The 18,490-nt window shown below is 44.2% G+C and overlaps 1 protein-coding gene across 1 annotated transcript in view; it reads left to right on the top strand.

Moving 5' to 3' along the window:
- ctnnd2a (catenin (cadherin-associated protein), delta 2a) overlaps positions 1 to 17,683 on the top strand; it is a 363,618-nt gene extending 345,935 nt beyond the window's left edge. Inside the window, exons 22-25 of the mRNA XM_050057274.1 lie at positions 7,014 to 7,140; positions 13,405 to 13,536; positions 14,101 to 14,177; positions 15,010 to 17,683. Coding sequence (XP_049913231.1) covers positions 7,014 to 7,140; positions 13,405 to 13,536; positions 14,101 to 14,177; positions 15,010 to 15,429 — 756 coding nt within the window. The 3' untranslated portion in view covers positions 15,430 to 17,683. The remainder of the gene's footprint in view (positions 1 to 7,013; positions 7,141 to 13,404; positions 13,537 to 14,100; positions 14,178 to 15,009) is intronic.
- Positions 17,684 to 18,490: the final 807 nt, after the last annotated feature.

The following is an 18,490-nucleotide window of genomic DNA, read 5'->3' as shown; positions in this document are numbered from 1 at the left end:
ATACTTATATAGCACTTTTCAAGGCACTCAGAGACGCTTTACAAATTCAGGGACAAAACAAAAAAATACAGACAAACAAGAGAACAAATAAACAGGTTTGATTGAACAGGTGAGTCTTGAGTGATTTTTTTAATATGGGGAGAGAGGGGGAGTCTCGGAGGGGTTTGGGGAGTGAGTTCCAAAGGGTGGGAGCAGCGATGGAGAGTGTGGAGCTCAGACAGGTAGGGTAGGGCCTGGTCATTGAGGGCTTTGTATGTTATGAGGAGGATTTTGAAGTGGATTCTCTGGGGGATGGGGAACCAGTGGAGCTTGTGGAGAACGGGGGTGATGTGGTCACAGGTGCGAGAGTGGGCGAGTAGCCGAGCAGCAGAGTTCTGGATATACTGGAGCTTATTGAGGGTTTTTGAAGATGAGCCATGGAGTAGACTGTTGCAGGAGTCCAGCCGGGAGCTGACGAAGGCGTGGATGAGGGTGAACTATGAACTATATGTTGTCGGGTTGGTTGTCTCTGAGGCTGTGACATGCTCTGACATATCTCGCTGCATCTATGGTGCTGACGCTATTTTCTCCAAGCAGATGTTGCATTTTAGTCTGGTCAGAGAGTGAATCAAAATCTTGGAGTTCAGATTTCATTTTTGTAAAGAACTTTTCTCTGGTGTCTTCATACGTGCGACATTGTAGGTGGAAATGTTGCTCTGTCTTCTCTAGGCAGCCAGGTCGGCCTGTGCCGGCCAGTCTCTCATCACTGAGTCCGTACATAGTCAGTATCTTTCTCAGGTTCTGATCTGTCACAGCAGTCAGATAGTTTGCGATTGTGTGCTGTCTGTTTAGGGCCAAATAGTATTGAAGTTTGTGTTGGGTTTTTGTGGTAGATGTCCAATAGTTGATGTGGTTTCTTTCGCTATAATTTGGTTGGGCTGGATTGTGTGAGGGTTGTCCTGAGGCCGTGTGCTGTCAGAGGAGGTGAGCCTCAGGACCAGCTGGCTGAGAGGACTCCTCTCTGTGTTCTCCTCTTGGCAATGGGGAGCTTTGTAATGATAGGAGTTATCTCTCCCTCTCACTGTCTCACACACACACACACACACACACACACGTTATCCTCATATCGCACCGTTACGTCACACAAATCAAAAAGCAGATACACACACGTATGACAGATGGGGTTCAAGGTCAGAGAGATGCCGTGTTTGTCACACGTGTGACAGATTTACAATATGTTCCAGTGGATTTGTAATTCAGCGTGTGGGTGTGTTTGTGTGATGTGAGTGAGTGAGACATCTGTGTGTGATGTGTATGTGTGAGGTCACTGATTGCACAAGCCTAGTCCTTTCGCAGGATCATCGCACAAAAAACTGCTCAGGATGTTCCTGTAAGTAAAATGAATAAATTCAAAAGGAAAGTGCAACAGATGTCCCACTTTGTCTCTGACAGAAGTATGACCATGTGACTGTGATGAGACAAACGTTACTCAGTAGGTGCTCCAAATACTTTTCCAATATTTGGTTTGCACATTGAACTGTGATTGTACAGTTTGAGTGATCCTGCTATTATTAGCTCGGAGATTTTAGCATTTTTGACAATAGCTCAGACACACAGTGCCTTCACTGATCTGTTGCAGGAGTAAAATGATGGGATGCTCTTTGTCTAGAGGCAGCTAAAATTAATCCATCATCCGCTGCCATGCAGCATAAACAGGAAAAGTCAGCGAGAAAGAGATGAGCATTTGAACAACTTCAGTCGACATCAAACCAACCTCAGGCTTCAGAAGCTGCCTCTGTGTTTAGCCCGGTTTCCCTCTGATGTTCACCTGTGTGAAACAATGAGAGATAGAGACAGAGGAGATGGTGGTGTGTTGGCAGAGCCGCGGCACATTCTTACAGTACCCTGAGCCTTTTACAATAAATAGTAACAGTAGGGTAAAGGTCAATTTCTAATTCAGCAGAACGGCGAAATAAAGAATGCAAAGGTCAGAGGCACATTATTCCAGCGAGGATGGATGGATCACGTGCGAGTGAAGCGCTCGCTACTGTAAATCTGAAAATCGGAGTGTGAAATGAGTGAGAGAGAGAAACGGATTGAGGGAGTGAAAAAAAAAATGACAATGTTCAGTGGTGGCCGAGGCCCAGAGGGGAACCACCACTCATCATGTGTAACCTTTTACAATTTTTGCCATAATTGCTGTCTGGCATGAGCGCCGCCAGTCACACACACACATACACACACACACACACACACACACACACACACCTACCTCATTTGTTGGGGCAGTAATCGCTTTTTACCTCACAGTCCTGCGACCTTCAACTCCCAGTGACGGTGAGAGCAACAGGCAAAATGGTTGCCTCGCAACCAGCTCTGAAAGGAGTATTAGAGAGTGTGAGAGGGAAAGAGGAGGTGGGTGGAAAGAGAAGGACAAACAGGTAAGATAATGCTAATAGGTGAGAACCTGAGAGATAGGCTTCTCCACACGGAGTTGACGTCTATAGGTGTGGGGACATATTGTTAGCTTAGCTTTCACAGCACACAGTGGCACTAAACAAGCATTGCACCTTGGATATGGTGCAAAATGATGCAAAAAAAGTAGCTGCTGTCTGATTTGGTCCTATATGAAATTTTGATGTTGATTTAATATTTATCGAACCCATTAAACCTCACTGACTGGCTGGTGGGCCAGACATCACAAACTAGAGCTGTGTAACCAATCGATGCTCAGACTCACAGAACTTTTTTTCACATTTTAGTGGATATCCCAAAGTTTCCAACGAAACCAAGTTTGTCAGGGGGAATTATGGGGAATCATGGGTTTGAATATTTCACGCTGTAAACATCATAAAAAAATCAATGTAGCACTGGAACAAGTTGATACAGAATATACAGTTTACTCTGAGACAGTATGGAATATAATGTTTTTTCTAACCTTAAAGCTACTTAAAGGAACAGTGTGTAAGATTTAGGGGGATTTAGTGGCATCTAGTGGTGAGAACTGCAGATTGCAACCAGGGGAAACTTCTCCCGGTTAGAATTCCTTCAGTGTCAGTGAAGATTCTCAGTCATCCAGGTCATGGTAATCATATGGTAGGCAACTGGACTTGCTTGTGTTTCTTGAAGACGTTTCGTCTCTCATCCAAGAGGCTTCTTCAGTTCTAATTCCTGCAGTGGTTATTGTTCAGGAGGTTTTTACCAGGAGCTGAATTATCCACAGAGGTCTCTTCTGCTGCAAAACAAATGAACTAGGTGATCACAACTGGTAAGAACACTGAATAAAGCAGTGTTTTCTATACACTGTTTGGCACTTCCCAGGTGGGCTGCTCACTCAGCATCTGCTAATGTGTGTTCACCAATTTTCTCTGAGAACTTAATGTGTGCTCACCTTATTTCTGATCCAGACAATGAGGAGGCTTGTACCGTGAGCCAGATTATCCACAGAGGTCTCCTCCTCTCCAGAACAAACGGACTGATGATTTAAACCAGTAAAAACACCACAAAAAAAGCAGTTTCACGTTAAAGAAATCAGTGACACTCTCGTCACAGAGGGCCTTCTAGCTATGGTGGCCGATGCGAACATGCGAGCTGCCGTATTTAGAGCCAGTGTTTGGTTTGTCCATTCTGGGCTACTGTAGAAAGATGGCGGTGCAACCTGGCAATCTCTATGGGTGAGGACCTGTTACCTATGTAGATATAAACGGCTCATTCGAAGGTAACAAAAACACGATTCTTAGTTTCAGGTGATTATACACCGAAGAAAACATACTTATTATATCCTCCTGACACCTGAACTTTTGTGTGGTATGCTTTTTTAATTTCTCCCAGTAATTTGGGATCAGTAGTACCTGATGAGTATAAAGGACAAAACATTGCCAATGATAATGAAGACCTAATGTCCTAAAACAAGACGATAATAACGTCCTAATAGCCCCTTTTACACTGCCAGATTTTCCGCGAATGTTGGGCCGTTTTGCCGGCCAGCTGCGAGCGTTTAGACACACAGCGCCGGATTGGCGAGTTGATCTGAGGCACCCAATTTTCCGCCTCGTAGGGTAGACATATTGGCGGAATCCTTTTAGTTTAAACAGACGAGGCGGCCTTCTGCAACGTGAGGGGTGTTGAAGACTTGTGGGAGGAGCTGTTGATGATGCCGCACGTGCGAGCCACTGGCGGTGGATAAACAGGAAACAGCTGATAGCAGAAATTAGCGATCAGCTAGTAGCAAGAGGGAAACGCAAACCTGACAGACACTGTAAAGATGAGCAACTGGGGAGACAAGGAATTGTGCGCCCTCCTTGTCCTCGCAAACGAAGAGGCCATTAACTGTCAGATGACGGGGACGATGAAGAACGGGCCGACTTACGAGAGAATTGCAGAAGGACTGACCAGCCGCGGCTTCCCTCCCACGTCACTGTTTACGTCACACGCTGAGCTACACGTTTTGTTACTTGCTCACGCCCCCCATTGCCCCGTAAATGGCGCATTCTGTATAAACAAAAGTAGGTAGGCGGCATTTTACCGTACTCCCCGATTTTTTTTTTATACTGCCAATGCTGAAAAAAGACTGATTGGGCTTTCCTGCAAATTTGCACAATTCCTATCGAAAAAGGGCTACAGTCCTCAAACGAGCACTTCCTAGTTAACAGTGTCTTAGCTTGTTACTGTTGCTAAAAGTGGTCAAATTTGTTGCCATATCAAACTCCGAACATTATTAATCATAAATATCAGCTGCAGACTGACTTGCTAGAGATGGCTGTCATCTTGTTTCTACATGGATTAGTGTATTGTGCTTTTACTACCACTAGATGGCACAAAAAAGTGTCCACAAAGGAGTACATCAGGTTTAAGTAAAGTAGAATAAAGTATAAGGTCAAGTAAACCCAAAATGTTTTCTGCCAATACATCCCCCTAAATCCTGCGCACTGGACCTTTAAGAGGAAACAAAGAGAACGAACTCTAAGTTAAGGTGTAAAGTTCGTTTATTGGGAGACATAACAAGGCAGAAACGTTTGGCTATGACAGCCATTTTAATACATTTTAATTTATTCTCTTCTATACGCTCTTCTCTGATTATGATCATCCTTCCAAATTCAATTACTGCAAAGCTTAACTATTCCTCATTTTGCTCGGAGGGGCTCCTTGAGGACCCCTGTGGTTCTTTCCTGGACCCCATTTGTGAGCCACATTTGTGCGACAGCAGACTGCACACATCACTCTGCAAAATACATTCATCATTCAATATTCAGCGACTATGTTCATTTGAGCAGCATGACAGTTTGACAGTGTCCAATTGCACAGCGGCCCAGTGTTCCATAAGGAGGTTACATGGTTTATAATGAGATGTGTTGGCGAGGGTGGGGAGAGGAGAGAGGGAATGTAAAACAAGGTGAGCGAGAAAACCGAAGGGAGTGGTGGATAAATAGATGAAGTAGGAAGGAGGGAGGGAGGGATGGCGGAGACTTGAAGTGAGCTACCTTTGAACTACCGTGTGTCGGAAGATCCAGCTTTCTATTAGTCCTCAGCGCTATGCCAGGAAATAGGAGTCAGGGGAGGACATGGGACTGTGCTCAGTCCAGCCTCCTTCTCTCTGACTCTCCCTCTCGTTACCTCGTCCCTCCACTTGCTGTCTTTACTCTCCTGTCATTACTCTCCCTCCACCTCCCTCCTCCTCCTTGCTCTCATTACTTTCTGTCATCTTTTGTCTTTCTCAGCTTCTACCCTGTCTATCCCTCCTCCCCCCGTCTTTCTGCCTCATCTCTTCCATCTCTCAGTCGTCTCATTCTCCTCCTCTCCAGTCTAACTTGCACCAAAGTGATTCGCCTCTTGCAGTCGGTCCACCCAGTTTTCCCACTGCTGAGCCGAGGCCCCCAGATAGTAAGAACTATGATGGAACATGTCTGCATTATCTTTTATCATGTGCTGGTGCTTTGCTTTCAGAGGTACCCAATTATCTTAATGCTAAATTGAATTTGGTTCCAGCTCTGTGATTGTTGTTGACTCTCATAATCCATTTTTATGAAAAGGGCTTTGCTCCAATCACTGCTAAACTAATACAGATACAAAGTCATTGGTTTGGCAGTAATTACGCTTGTGGAGCTGTTAGTTGCATTATTTTGTTTTCTACAAGGACAGTGGGATATTCAATAAGCTCAGGCTTGATGCAAGTGTGCTAATTTGTGGCGTGCGGACTCTTGTATGTGCATGTGTGGGTGTTGTGTGTCTGTCAGTGTACTTTAGTGTCCAGAATACATTTTGGACTCGCCGACAACTGGGTGGTAAACTCAAGAAATTCAATATTGAATGTTTTTTTTAATGAAACACACAGCTCACAGTGTGTGCCTTTCAGATCATTCGGCACTTTGTGGCCACTAGATTCTAAACATTGCATTCATCATTTCATTTGTTACAAAGTTATATGAGCGTGTCTTCAAATAGGAAGTCTCATCTACCAATTGTGCCTCAAACTCCAGCCTTTAACAGTTCTATGCTCTTGAGTAAGTGCTGCAATATGGGTACATAGTGCTTTATCTCCAAACCTTGACACTTAAAACATAGCTCTGTGATTCATCAATATTGAATCAGTGTTGTAGCTACTGTCGTAGTGCTACTTTCTATCGCGCACTTACTGAACTGGCTCTGTCCTTGAGATTGTTTGAAGTAGTTTTTATTGCTTTTCGTCCACTGGAATTCACAAACCTGCTCAGATGAGTATTTCAAAGCAGAGGATTAATGGATGGTTTTACGTGAGTAGTTTAAAATATATATATTACTTAAATGTCTAGAATAAATCTTTATCTCTCCCAGTATGGGGTAGGGATGGCTGATATTTAGAAGTAATGAAATCAAGTGATACTATGCCATGATGTCAGATACTTACAGATATGACTGCGACTTTAGACCTCTTGTACACATTTTTGTATTATGGTCAGTACTTTTTGACTTTAATAAACAAAACACTTCATCAACTGCACATTGGAGCTTGAGTTTGTGCAGCTGCCTAAACTTTGTGTCTCTGTCTTTCTTTGCAGGATGGTTACTCCCAGTATCACTTTGTGGGCTCTGCCTCAACGATAGAGAGAGACAGACAGAGGCCCTACTCCTCCTCACGAACTCCCTCCGTGTCCCCTGTCAGGACGTCCCCAAATAACCGCTCTGGTGAGGAATAAATGAAACTTTCAATACAGAGATTATGTATTTGTTGTGTGTGTGTGTGTGTGTGTGTGTGTGTGTGTGTGTGTGTGTGTGTATGTTTCTTCTGGTGCCTTGGCTCTCTTAACAACCAGTTTCACTTAAAGGCCTTCCAACTGATGGCAGTTTTGCCACTTGAGAGTCCACTGTTAAGACGTTTATTGAAATTTAGAGTTAGGGTTAGAATTGGTCTAAATTTAGGCTTGTGTAATCTCACATGGCCAGGCATCTGGCTCAGAGGTATCACAGGGCTCTTGAGAAGTTAAGGTGCAAAAGTTGGTTAAAAAGGAGCATAGACATAGTGGACTGTCATCACCCCAGACAATTAGGAAGAAATGGGACCAGAGCTCTTTTTACTCAAACAGCCACTGTTACAGCCAGTGTATGAGATGCTTTGAGTAGAGTAGTGCAAGAATGTACATGAAGTCGTGTAGCGCTTGACAGATGGGATACATGTTGCATCGCTGGTGGTGGTGCAGGGGCCAGATCCGCCTTGTTGTGATGAAAGAATAAGAGTTAACTTTTATGGATATACAATACCGGGAGAGGAGACTTATGAAAGCAGTGAGAGTAAACTGAAGCTAACATCATCAAGCAGCCTAACCTTATAAGCCAATTGTGTTGCTAAGGTGGAAGCTCTTCCTTTCCAAAGTTTTACCGAAGAGCCAGCAAGATGTTGGTGGTGTCTTCATGTCAAGGATAACAGTCTTTTATACACACTGAGAAAAGGACGTGCTCACGCTTAACCAAACTGGCACCACCACCAACTATCTAACTGGAACACACAAGGAGAAATGGGACAAATACAGGTGACACTCAGCCCCGACAGTTCAACCGATGGTTGATCATACAGTTAATTTATTTTACCGATGCTTTGTGATGCAGAAAACAACATTTGACTCGGCTTCTAAAGGTGAGAATAATATTGATCATGATATAAGGTGGCTTGTGGACATGACTGCTGGGGTAGGCTAACGTTAGCCATATTAGCTGTGACATAAAGTTCTCTCTTTGTTGTTGTTGTGGTCCGACAACTTGATGGAGACAGTGGTATAGCACATATTTTGTGATCTTGTCAACCTAACATTCTTCACTTGCACTTTCGCCACTGTTGTCCGACTCCATGGGAGCAGGTCTTACCACTGTTTGTGGTCTTATCAGCTCAAAAAGCATCAGCAGACAGTTTTTAACTTTCAAACTTCACTGTATCAACACTATTAAGCTAAAAACTAGTTGAAGTATTCTTAAGTAAAATGTTGTATTCAGCGCTCACGGCTAACAACCAACCCAGTGATGTTACCAGCGAGCTTGTTGCAAGATGGCTGCACCCTGCTGGTGGAACCGTGAAACACCATCTAGTATTTTAGCAAACCTACGTAGATATGAAGTTCGTATGCAGTGTCATATGTTGCCTTAAATGGGCTACAGTTCAAACAAACCACAGTCATATCGTTCAGTGTCTCATCCCCTCTTTAAGGTTGTATAATTAAGTTATAAGTTATTGTTCTCGTCTTGCGCTTGTGACAGAAGGTTCTCCTTGTTAGGTGCAAGAATATAATGTATGTGGGACATGAGTGAAACCAGAAGGTGCAGGTCACACTTGGATTCTAATGAGCTCTAATTTAGACATTAGCCAGCAGCATCAACATTTACCAGTCGATCAATCTTTACATCAGAGCTAAATAGCTGTTAGCGTCAGCGCTCACCACCCGCAGGCTTTCATGCTGTAAAGTATGATTATCGTTAGCCTTTAGCTTGAGCCCATTGGCCTTCATGCTTAGCAAAGGGCGCATTAGCATTAGCTGTTAGCATCAATAGTAGAAGAGCCTTTGGCTGTGCTTTCTCCACACCGGGCTTAGCAAGCTGATGAGGCAGAAAAGTACTTTTCCTTCCTCCCGGCTTAGAGAGGTCTTCAAGGACCCAGCTAAAAGAGAGAGGGGGAGAGACAGAGGGAGTGAGAGAAGGGGAAGAAAAGTGTGTGTTTGTGTGTGTGTGTGTGTGTGTGTGTGTGAGAGAGGAGACAGAGAAAGAGGGAGGGATGAGATAAACAGAGAGGGAGATGAAGAGAAAAGCAAGGAGGCAAGAAGAATTAGGGATTGAGGGATGGTTAATGCAGTGAGGAGGAAGTGAAGGATGAGGATTTGACTTTGGCCAGCGACATTGAAAATAAGGAGTTTTGAGATCATAGTGCGTAGAGAAATTTGTGGATGTCTGTAGTACAGTGGAGGAAGTGGAGGGAGGACTTCCATCTTCCCTCCTGCTCCTCCCCTCTCAGCACTCCTCGCCTCCCCCTTTGCCTCTCCATTCTTCCGCCCCTTCTCGCTCACCCGTTTCATTCTTCTCCTCCTCCTCCTCCTCTTTGCAGTAATCCTACTTTCTTCTCACCTCTTCCTCTGATCTCTCACTCTTTACAGGCTGCCTCAGTGCACACACACAAACACACACACACACATATACACACACACCCACATACACCCACATACATCTGTATCTCCTCTCTGCATACGCTCCAGACTGCAATCCGGCCCCTTAGAGATGGATCAAAGCAGGAGGAGTAATGATGACATGCAGGCACACTGGGAGAGGGAGGGAGCGAAAGAGTTAGTGTGAGGAGAGAGTGGTAAAACTGCGATAGAGATAGTGAGGAGTGGCGGGGGTGCAGGCTGCGAGGATGACAGAGAGACAGAGGGAGAAACAAAGGGGGAGAGAGACCTCTGCATCCATCATGGCCCCCACAGGGTCCTGCTGTGTTTTGCGCTGATAGAACGAGTCTCTCAGCCTCTCATATCCAGCAGTTACAAGCCAGGTCCCCACGGTAATAGTAAAAAGCAGTGGCAAGGTCTACTGGGGGCGGCTTGTGACAGGTTGAGCCTCCGCCTTAATGGAATCGGCTGCAGAGGTGACAAATAGAAATTAAATATCAAAGTGTCAAAACATTATAAAAGCCTCTATCTCCTGTGTGTGTCGCTGTTTATCTTCCTGCTCTTAATGTTTGTAATTTCATTCACCTCAACTCAATAGGCACTAATCATGCATGTGCCCATGTGGTCTTGGTAAGCTGCTGAAAAACCTGGAGAATAGATAAGAGGTTAAAATTCTCCTTTGCTTTAAATGTCAAATATTGAAGGGTTGGATTACAAGAAGTTAGTTCTTTAGTATTCAAATAGATAAAGTGACATTCCAGTGCACTCAAAAAAAAAACACTTTAAAAGCCTTTATTCTATCTGGCTAGACACATTTGTAAGTGTTTTGCCCCGCTGCTATTATCTGGGTATAGGAGAACAGCCAAAGAGAACAAAGGCTTTTTCATACTGATTTTTGGCGTGCCTTACATCTTTTTTTTTCTCCTCCAGAAACGTGGGAAATGTTTCTGCTTGCACAACTGAGAGTGGTGCTCTCCATTAAAAGTGTGTGTTGGGTATTCACACACACACATATTGAGTATTGATGCACGTGTTTCTTCCAGCGGCTTCAGTCCTTCAGTCATCTGCAGTTCTCAAAGTTAGGTTGAACGGGTCCAAAGAGCTTATGTTCAGAATGCCCTTCACTTCTGAGGGTATGGATTATATATGCTGAATATATACCAGCCTGTATGTGTGGTGGGTCGTTACAGGACTGTTTAGCTAAGCAGGAGGAAGAGGCTGATACACAGGTAGGCAGGATTCTGGCAATTCAGTGTGTCAAGATAACAGGGACTGAGTAAGCACTTTAAGTATGCTATGAGGGGATTACATTGTGACATGCTGAGTGTGTGTGCGAGAGAAGGACGGAAAAGACATGGTATGTACAGTATGTGTGCGGCGGTCTGCCCTCGCCTCTGCCTACCCTGTATGGGTGCACACAGGCATGTGTGTGGTGATGCATTCATGTGTGAGAAATAGCTCTGGTCTAAAAGCTTGACAAAGTGACAGACAGAATGATTGTGAGGTTTGAAGACTTCAGCTGGATTTGAAAGTAGAAGAAATTGGCCATCAAGCTCAGCTGTATGGTGAAGTTAACGGTACAGTCGTTAAGGCTAGTCATAAGTGTATTATTGTCAAAATAACCAGTAAACTAGCAGCAATGCTATGTTTTATATGTTAAAATATGGTAACAATATCCACTTTTATATAATTGATAGTGTTAACTAACGTCCATTTCAATTTAATACTTACTGATTATCAACCAGTTTTGTATTCCAACAATGGCGATAGTATGTGTAAGTGAACTTCACTAGCTTTTGGGCTGTTGCACAAACTAGACATTGTACTTCCACATTTTGTATGCCCGGCAATACAGACATTAAAAGGTATAGAAGTGGATCAAGAGAGAGACCCGCCCCCCTCTCTTGTTTTCTCTCTCATTTCAGATTAAACAGTAAAACTACACAGTACTGATCAAAGATAAACCAAGATTCTGTTCTCACCAAAAATGTTTTCAGATGCATATTTTAGTGCACTGTTTGGCTGTAACACAAGAGTTTGTGAATAGGAAGTGGACACCATACTGTTTCCTATAATATGGAGTCTAAAAAAAGTGAGATCAAACAGTAAAAATAAGCAGTGCTTATAAATTTGTCACTGTGTTGCCTACTTCTTGCCTCAGATGCCTCAAAACTTTTAGCTTACTGTTTAGCTGTTATTCGAAATTGTTTATTACTGGCCAGCCGCCATATTATTTCCTATAATATCCAAGCTCGCATTACCTCACCCACCAGCAGGAGCGTCTATTGGCCGGCTGCAGTGCAGTGCATTTTGGTAGTTGTAAGTTTTCTACCTCTTGAGCAAAAGCAAAGTGTTTTTGCTTTTGTTTTTTCCCAAAAAATTGGAACAACCCTAAACAGGGCAAATCATTGGCTTTTGTGCTGCAGCAAGCAAACACGCCGTCTGCGGTCATCTTGACTTGATCAGCGGACTTCACTACAAGCCGATTGACTGTAGAAACAGGCGACATGTCTTATGTCTCAAACCAGGTGCAGGCAATTTGACCAGCTGAGTTGCAGGTGACACCATCAGCCGGTTTGAGTCAAGCTCAGACGGCTAGATCACACCACTGCAACTAAACTTTGCAGCGTTCTAAAACAATTCCGTCTAGTTGAGAACATTGGTCTGAACTGGGCTTTATGAAAAGACCATATTTCCAGCAGTGAAATACGTCTTTAAAGTCTTTTTAAACAAGCACAAAGGGAGCATGATGGGTGGTGTTGAGAAAGGGGTACATGAGTTCATTCAGGACAAGTCAGACAAAGAAGGATGGGAACCACTGCTGTGAACTGTACTCTATTTTCAAACTGGTTGCAGCCCTGATATGGTCACCTTGACTGAACCTAAAGATCTGATCCTAATCTGATCACCAACACACTTCTTTTCCACGTGGCATGGAAACTGCAGCATCATAGCCCCTGTATGTAATTTGCTGCTGTTGCTGTTGCTGTTGTTGTTGTTGTTGTTGTATGAGTCTGCCTGAGAGCTCCCCCTGTTTTTTTGTCAGGACTGGGGTTTTGTTGCCAGGCCTGACATTGTTGTAGTCAACCTTTGTCAGGACAAAAAAATAAAGCCTGTTTTTGTGATGGTAGAGCTCAGTTGCCTCAAGCAGAGTTCAGCTGTCTGCTGTTCACTCTGCTTCCTGGCTGGTAATGTCAAGCTCGCCTGGTTTCAGATCTGGATATTTCACCTGAGCTAAAAACACATAAAGGCCCAAAAAAAAAAGGAATACATTGTCTGAATTTAGAAAAATGTGAACCAGATTGAAATTTGATATTCAAATAATGTGTCAAAACTAGTGTGNGGTAATGTCAAGCTCGCCTGGTTTCAGATCTGGATATTTCACCTGAGCTAAAAACACATAAAGGCCCAAAAAAAAAGGAATACATTGTCTGAATTTAGAAAAACGTGAACCAGATTGAAATTTGATATTCAAATAATGTGTCAAAACTAGTGTGTGTGAGTGCATGTGTGTGTGTGTGTGTGTGTGTGTGTGTGTGCGCGTGTGAGTGAATTCCCAGAAGTCCTTTAACATGCTGGAGGTGACCCTTTATGCTGACAAGCTAAATGATGAATAATGACTGTGCACCTTGAACAACCAAGACACTCACACACACACACACGCACACACACACACACTCACAAATATAAGCATGCAGAGTGTGGAGGTACATGCTGTTCAGGGTTTATTGCTCATTATTTTGTGTGTGTGTGTGTGTGTGTGTGTGCGCGTGCACGTGCGTTTGTGTTTGTGTTTGTGTGTGTGTAGCGAGCGCTCCAGCCTCCCCCAGAGAGATGATGAGTCTGAAGGAACGCAAGATGGACTACGATTCCACGGCAACCAACGCTGGTTTCCATAGCAACAAAGGAGAGCACACATCCCGGAAAGACGGCATGGCAGGTGCGCGCATGTGTGTGTGTGTGTGTGTGTGTGTGTGTGTGTGTGTGAGATGGAGAGACAGAGAAGAATTAAATGATTCTATTTTATCCCCCCCTTTATCTTTCTTTCTCTTCTATTTTCATTCCCTATTTCTCCTCTCGCTTTCTCCCCTTATCTTTTTTCTTTGACCTCACACAATTTTTCTTCCCTTATACACTCTTTGATTTTTCTCCATCTTTGCCAGTCTTCTTTCCAGTATCTCTGTCTCTGCTTTCTCGCTATCTTCCCCGTCTCTCTTTGTCTCTTTTTCTGCCTCTCTCTGTCTCCCATTGTCTGTGTTTCTTTTCTTTTCTTTCATCCTCTGTTCTTTTTTGTCTTTCTCTCACAATGTTCTCATGAGGTCACAAGGGACGGACTAATTGCCACACTTTTAGACAAACTGCAGTAAGATTTGTGCTGTAATTAGCTGATTCTTGACTAAGCCAATTGTGGAGTTTCCCACGATTTTGTTGGTCTTTGAATTATTATTATTAGAAGTCGTGGTATTCATTCACATCCTCTTTTCTCTGTCCTCCACCCATGCAGTTCAAGTATCCTGCGGGACATCTACGTTGTTCCGAAACTCTTACCTGACTGCCAGCGATGACATTAAGCAAAACCAGGTGAGTTAATAGGACTCTATAAATGTACTACTCACTTACACACCTTCATATACACACAGTAACATGCCAGCGCAGCAGGTTTTAGCAGGGCATGCGTGTCGTCGGGGGCTGTCATAAATTGGCATATGCTGTCATGACAAGGTGGTTATTAGGAGAGATAGCAGCAGGATGGAAGAGGCACACACACACATGCAGGCAAGAAGGTGTCTCGCTGTGATAAGAGGCAGAGTGTGCATTAGAGACACGCCCTCAGCTCAGGCAGCGCCAAACCACTGCAGCCTGAAACCTCAGTCGATTGCGCTAATTATTTGCTTCTGTTTAATGACTCTGCTGGGGACGAGGGAGGGGGAACAGAGAGCAGTGCTGCCTTTGGCTGGGAATATTAGGAGTGGAAATTTCTTGATCATATGTATCAAATATGTAATTATTGTATAAGTTCCTTTGTGTGAATACAAACTTTGATTTTACCATTGACAGTCAAACTAAGGGGCTTTTGCACATGCAGACGTCTACATGCGAACACACACACACACACACACACACAGAACTAGCCTGTGAGAGTTAGTGTTAGAGATAAATTTCCCCCCTCGATACCTGCATGTAATAGAGAATTCACAGCATGAGTCCCTCCGCAATTGATTCCTATCTGAGCCTTTTTACCCGTACTGCCTGCCTTTTCAAAACCTTCTCCCCCATGTGCTCACTCTCCACCTGCCACTCTCCTCTTGTCTCCATGTCCTCACCTTTATCTCCCTCCCTGATGACTCTCCATTCTTGTTTGCTACACCTTACCCCACCCCACCACCCACCACTTCCAACACTTCCTCACCAGGCTCCGGCCCAGCCCTGCGTCGTGCCTCCCCAGCCCCAGCAGGACAGCCCGCCAGCAGCCGTGCTAAAAGATTACGACCCCTACCCTCCCCCTCCTTCCTTCCCCCAGCCTCAGCCGCCGCAGCCTCCACCTCACAGCCAGAGTCGGAGCTTCAACGAGGTCTACTACGAGGACCAGGGACCTCCGCCTCCTCCGTCTCAGCCACAGCCGCAGGTCCAGGCGCAGGCCCAGCCTCAGGCCCAACCCCAGCAGCCTCCGAGCTCCACCGGACCGCCCCGAGACCCACGGGAAGACCTGCGCATGCATCTGGGCCTCAAATCCACCGGGAACTACGTAGACTTCTACTCGGCCTCTCGGCCGTACAGCGAACTGAACTACGAGACCAGCCACTACCCGGCCTCGCCTGACTCCTGGGTCTAGTTAGACTATGATGATGGGGGGGCAAGAGAGAGTCTGAGTGTGTGTGTGTGAAAGGGATTATTTTTGCAAGCGATCAACAGCAGATTAACACAAGGTGACAGCAAGTGGCATGTTGAAACGGGGTCTTGTAGCCAGTGGCAGGAAATTTGTGTTCTCTAAAATAAGGGGGAAGCTAGACGGGGTTAAGAAATGAAGTCAGGTCGAGTGACAAAGAGAGACTGTGCATGTGCATGCGGACATTTTCCTTTTCTTTTTTTTTTCCAAACCACTTTATTTCTTCAAAGTCAGCTCCATTGCACCGGTGAGTGGATAAGGAGGAAGTAGATATGAAGAAGTGTGTTTGAAAGGCTGAGAGAGGAGTGGGCAGTAGAATATTGAAAGAGAGAAAATGACCAGGCGGAGAGAGTGCGTAGAGACCTAGAGAGGAGAAGAGAGATGGGATCAAGAAATAATGGGGAGCGGATGAGGGTGAGCTCTTACTCTGTAGGAGCAGGGAGTGTCCTGACCTTTTGTTGAAGACAGAGCGGACGAGGGAAGGGACAAAGATGGCATATGGGTTCTTGAGGAGGTCAGGAGGAATAAAAGCACAGAGAAAGATGAAAGCACATCAGGCACAAGGCAAGAAGTGGATGTTTACCATTTCAACCAAGTGACAAACGTAGCACCGCTTTTAACCCCTCCCCCCCTTTTTGTTGCGATGGCCTTGCAGCCTACGGAGGCTTCTTGTTTTCAAGGAATGTCATCTTCAACAGACTTCTTTTTCGTCACCATTCTTTTACATCTTTTTTTTATTTGTACTTTTCTAAATTTTCACTTTCACAAAAGCATTTTTATTTTCTGTGTACAGTTCAAAGGTGATATAGTGTGTATATTACACATGTTTTTGATGGGGCCACTTGTGAAAATATGATTTCTTTTTTCATGACTGACTACTGACTGAAACAACAAAAGCAACAAAAACAAGTGAAACGCGAACACAAGAAGCAGAAAAGACAGACATCGTCAGGATGGATGTCAGTGGACACCTTTTGTTTTTGCCCTTTTCCCAAGCCGGAGAGGAAACCCTGAGGAATTTGTGTTTTTCTCTCTCCATCAAATGAATTTCGTTGTGGACATGCTCAAACGTCAAGAGCAGTTCAAGGCTGCCAGAGCATCAGATTGGCAGAGCAGCATCGCTCCAGAGTCCCTGTCAACAAAAGTGCTTTTTCACTGCCTAAAGAATCTATGTGTATGTTTAAAGCACACTCTCTGTCTTTGGAAAGGGTTGTCTTTTCCTTTTGGGGAGCTGATATGTCTGACCATGTCGACTCTCAGTGGTTTCTCATCATCACTTGTGCATAAAAACTGGTCCGTCCGACAAGAGCCACCATGACTATTGTACATTTCAGTGTACAGTAGAGATAAAGAGACAGAGAGAGACATGACATTGTGCCAAACTTTGACACCTCGTGGACCAGTCCTCATGGACTTTAAAGGGACATTCTGTCGAAGTTTACAGACAATGACTGGATGACTCCCTCTGCTGTTTGTAACGTTTATTTTCTTGTGTTTTGATCAGGTGAAGCTGTACTTATTGCTGGGGATCATGGGTAACATCTCCCTCCCATAGATGTACAGACCTGCCTCTCTGTGTTGGCTGAGCATGTGTGGGCGTGTTTGTGTGGGGACACGTGTGCGTGCGTGCGTTTGTGTACGTGTGCATGTATGTGACAGAATGCGTGGCCCGTGTGTGTAAACGTAAACTTGAGCGAGTGTATCTATGCATGCATGTGTGTAGTAGCGTGTGTGTGTGTGTGCGTGCGTGTGTGCCTCTGTTGCGTGTATGTGCGTTCCTGTATAAATCAATGTCCAAACAAGGCATTCCTACCGACAGTTTGTCCAGTTTTACAACAAGAAAAACCAAGGTAAAAATCACTAGAATGAATTGTTGATATAGAATGACAAATCTATGAATATATGAATATAAATATAAATATATATATATAATTTTTATGTGCAGATGTCAGTGTCACTAAATGCAACAAATGTTCGCAGAGAAAAAATGATTATGTGGTGTACAACAGGACTCTTGTTCACTTGACCTAAACGTGGAAGCTGCTGATCAGGCCCCCCCCCCCCCCTCCCCCCCAATCGAGACAAAAGAGAAACCCCACCTGAAGATGCTCAGGCTCTGGTGCGAGTTGTGTGTTATTGTGTGTCCATGCTTCTTAGATGACCCTGCTGAGAGAGGACCGTACTTGAACACAAGGAAAAATAAAAAGACTCTTTGCAATCAAACAACATTGTCTCCGCTACTGTCGATCATTTGAACCAAGTTTTTAGACAGAGATGTCCAGTTGTGTCGTGAATTAGCAGCTGTCAGATGCTTCCTTCACATGTGCATTGTTTAAAGTGGTTTTCTCACAAGGAAAAATTAATTATGTGTCGGGTTAATCTGACACGCTTTGATGCGTTTTAGATTAATTCACGGTTGTGCTCGTTCTTTCAGTCTGTCTTTTGTTCAAAAGGGCTTCAGGTGGCTTTGAAGTAGCATAATACCAGAACATTTTCCTTCCCACAGCCCTCCTTAGGTCTCTGAGCCAGACTTTTAAAAACAAAAAAATTAATTAGTAATAACAGGTCACAAAGTTTTTTACATATCCAGTCAGGTGAAACCAAGCGATGCTTACAAATACATAGAACATAAACACTGCAAATACATGTTGGATGTACCAGGGAACAGTGCACAACAACACTGATGCTTCTGTCATATGAAGCAATCCCATACACTAACACTTCAACAAACTCTACCTTGGAAAGCTTTCTATGACCACTTCAAGTTGAGGCTCTATCTGCAAAGTGCCATTCAACATCTGACACAAAATAAAACGAATACCTTAAAGCACCACCAAGATTTTATCAAGGAGTTGTAGGAGCACTTTACTGATTTGTGCACATGTTCAGTCTACCATACAGCCTGCAAAACAGCTGTATAATGTCTGCTGTGGCTGTGGAGTGGCTCTCTAAAGCCTGAGAAAATAACCTAAAGCAGTTTGGACTTGAGACTTAAACAGAAAGCTAG

Source organism: Epinephelus moara, chromosome 11 (assembly GCF_006386435.1).
Source record: "Epinephelus moara isolate mb chromosome 11, YSFRI_EMoa_1.0, whole genome shotgun sequence".
NCBI classification, from domain to species: Eukaryota; Metazoa; Chordata; class Actinopteri; order Perciformes; family Serranidae; genus Epinephelus; species Epinephelus moara.
The sequence above is the reverse complement of the archived record's forward strand: the minus strand, read 5'-3'. Positions and strand labels throughout refer to the sequence as shown.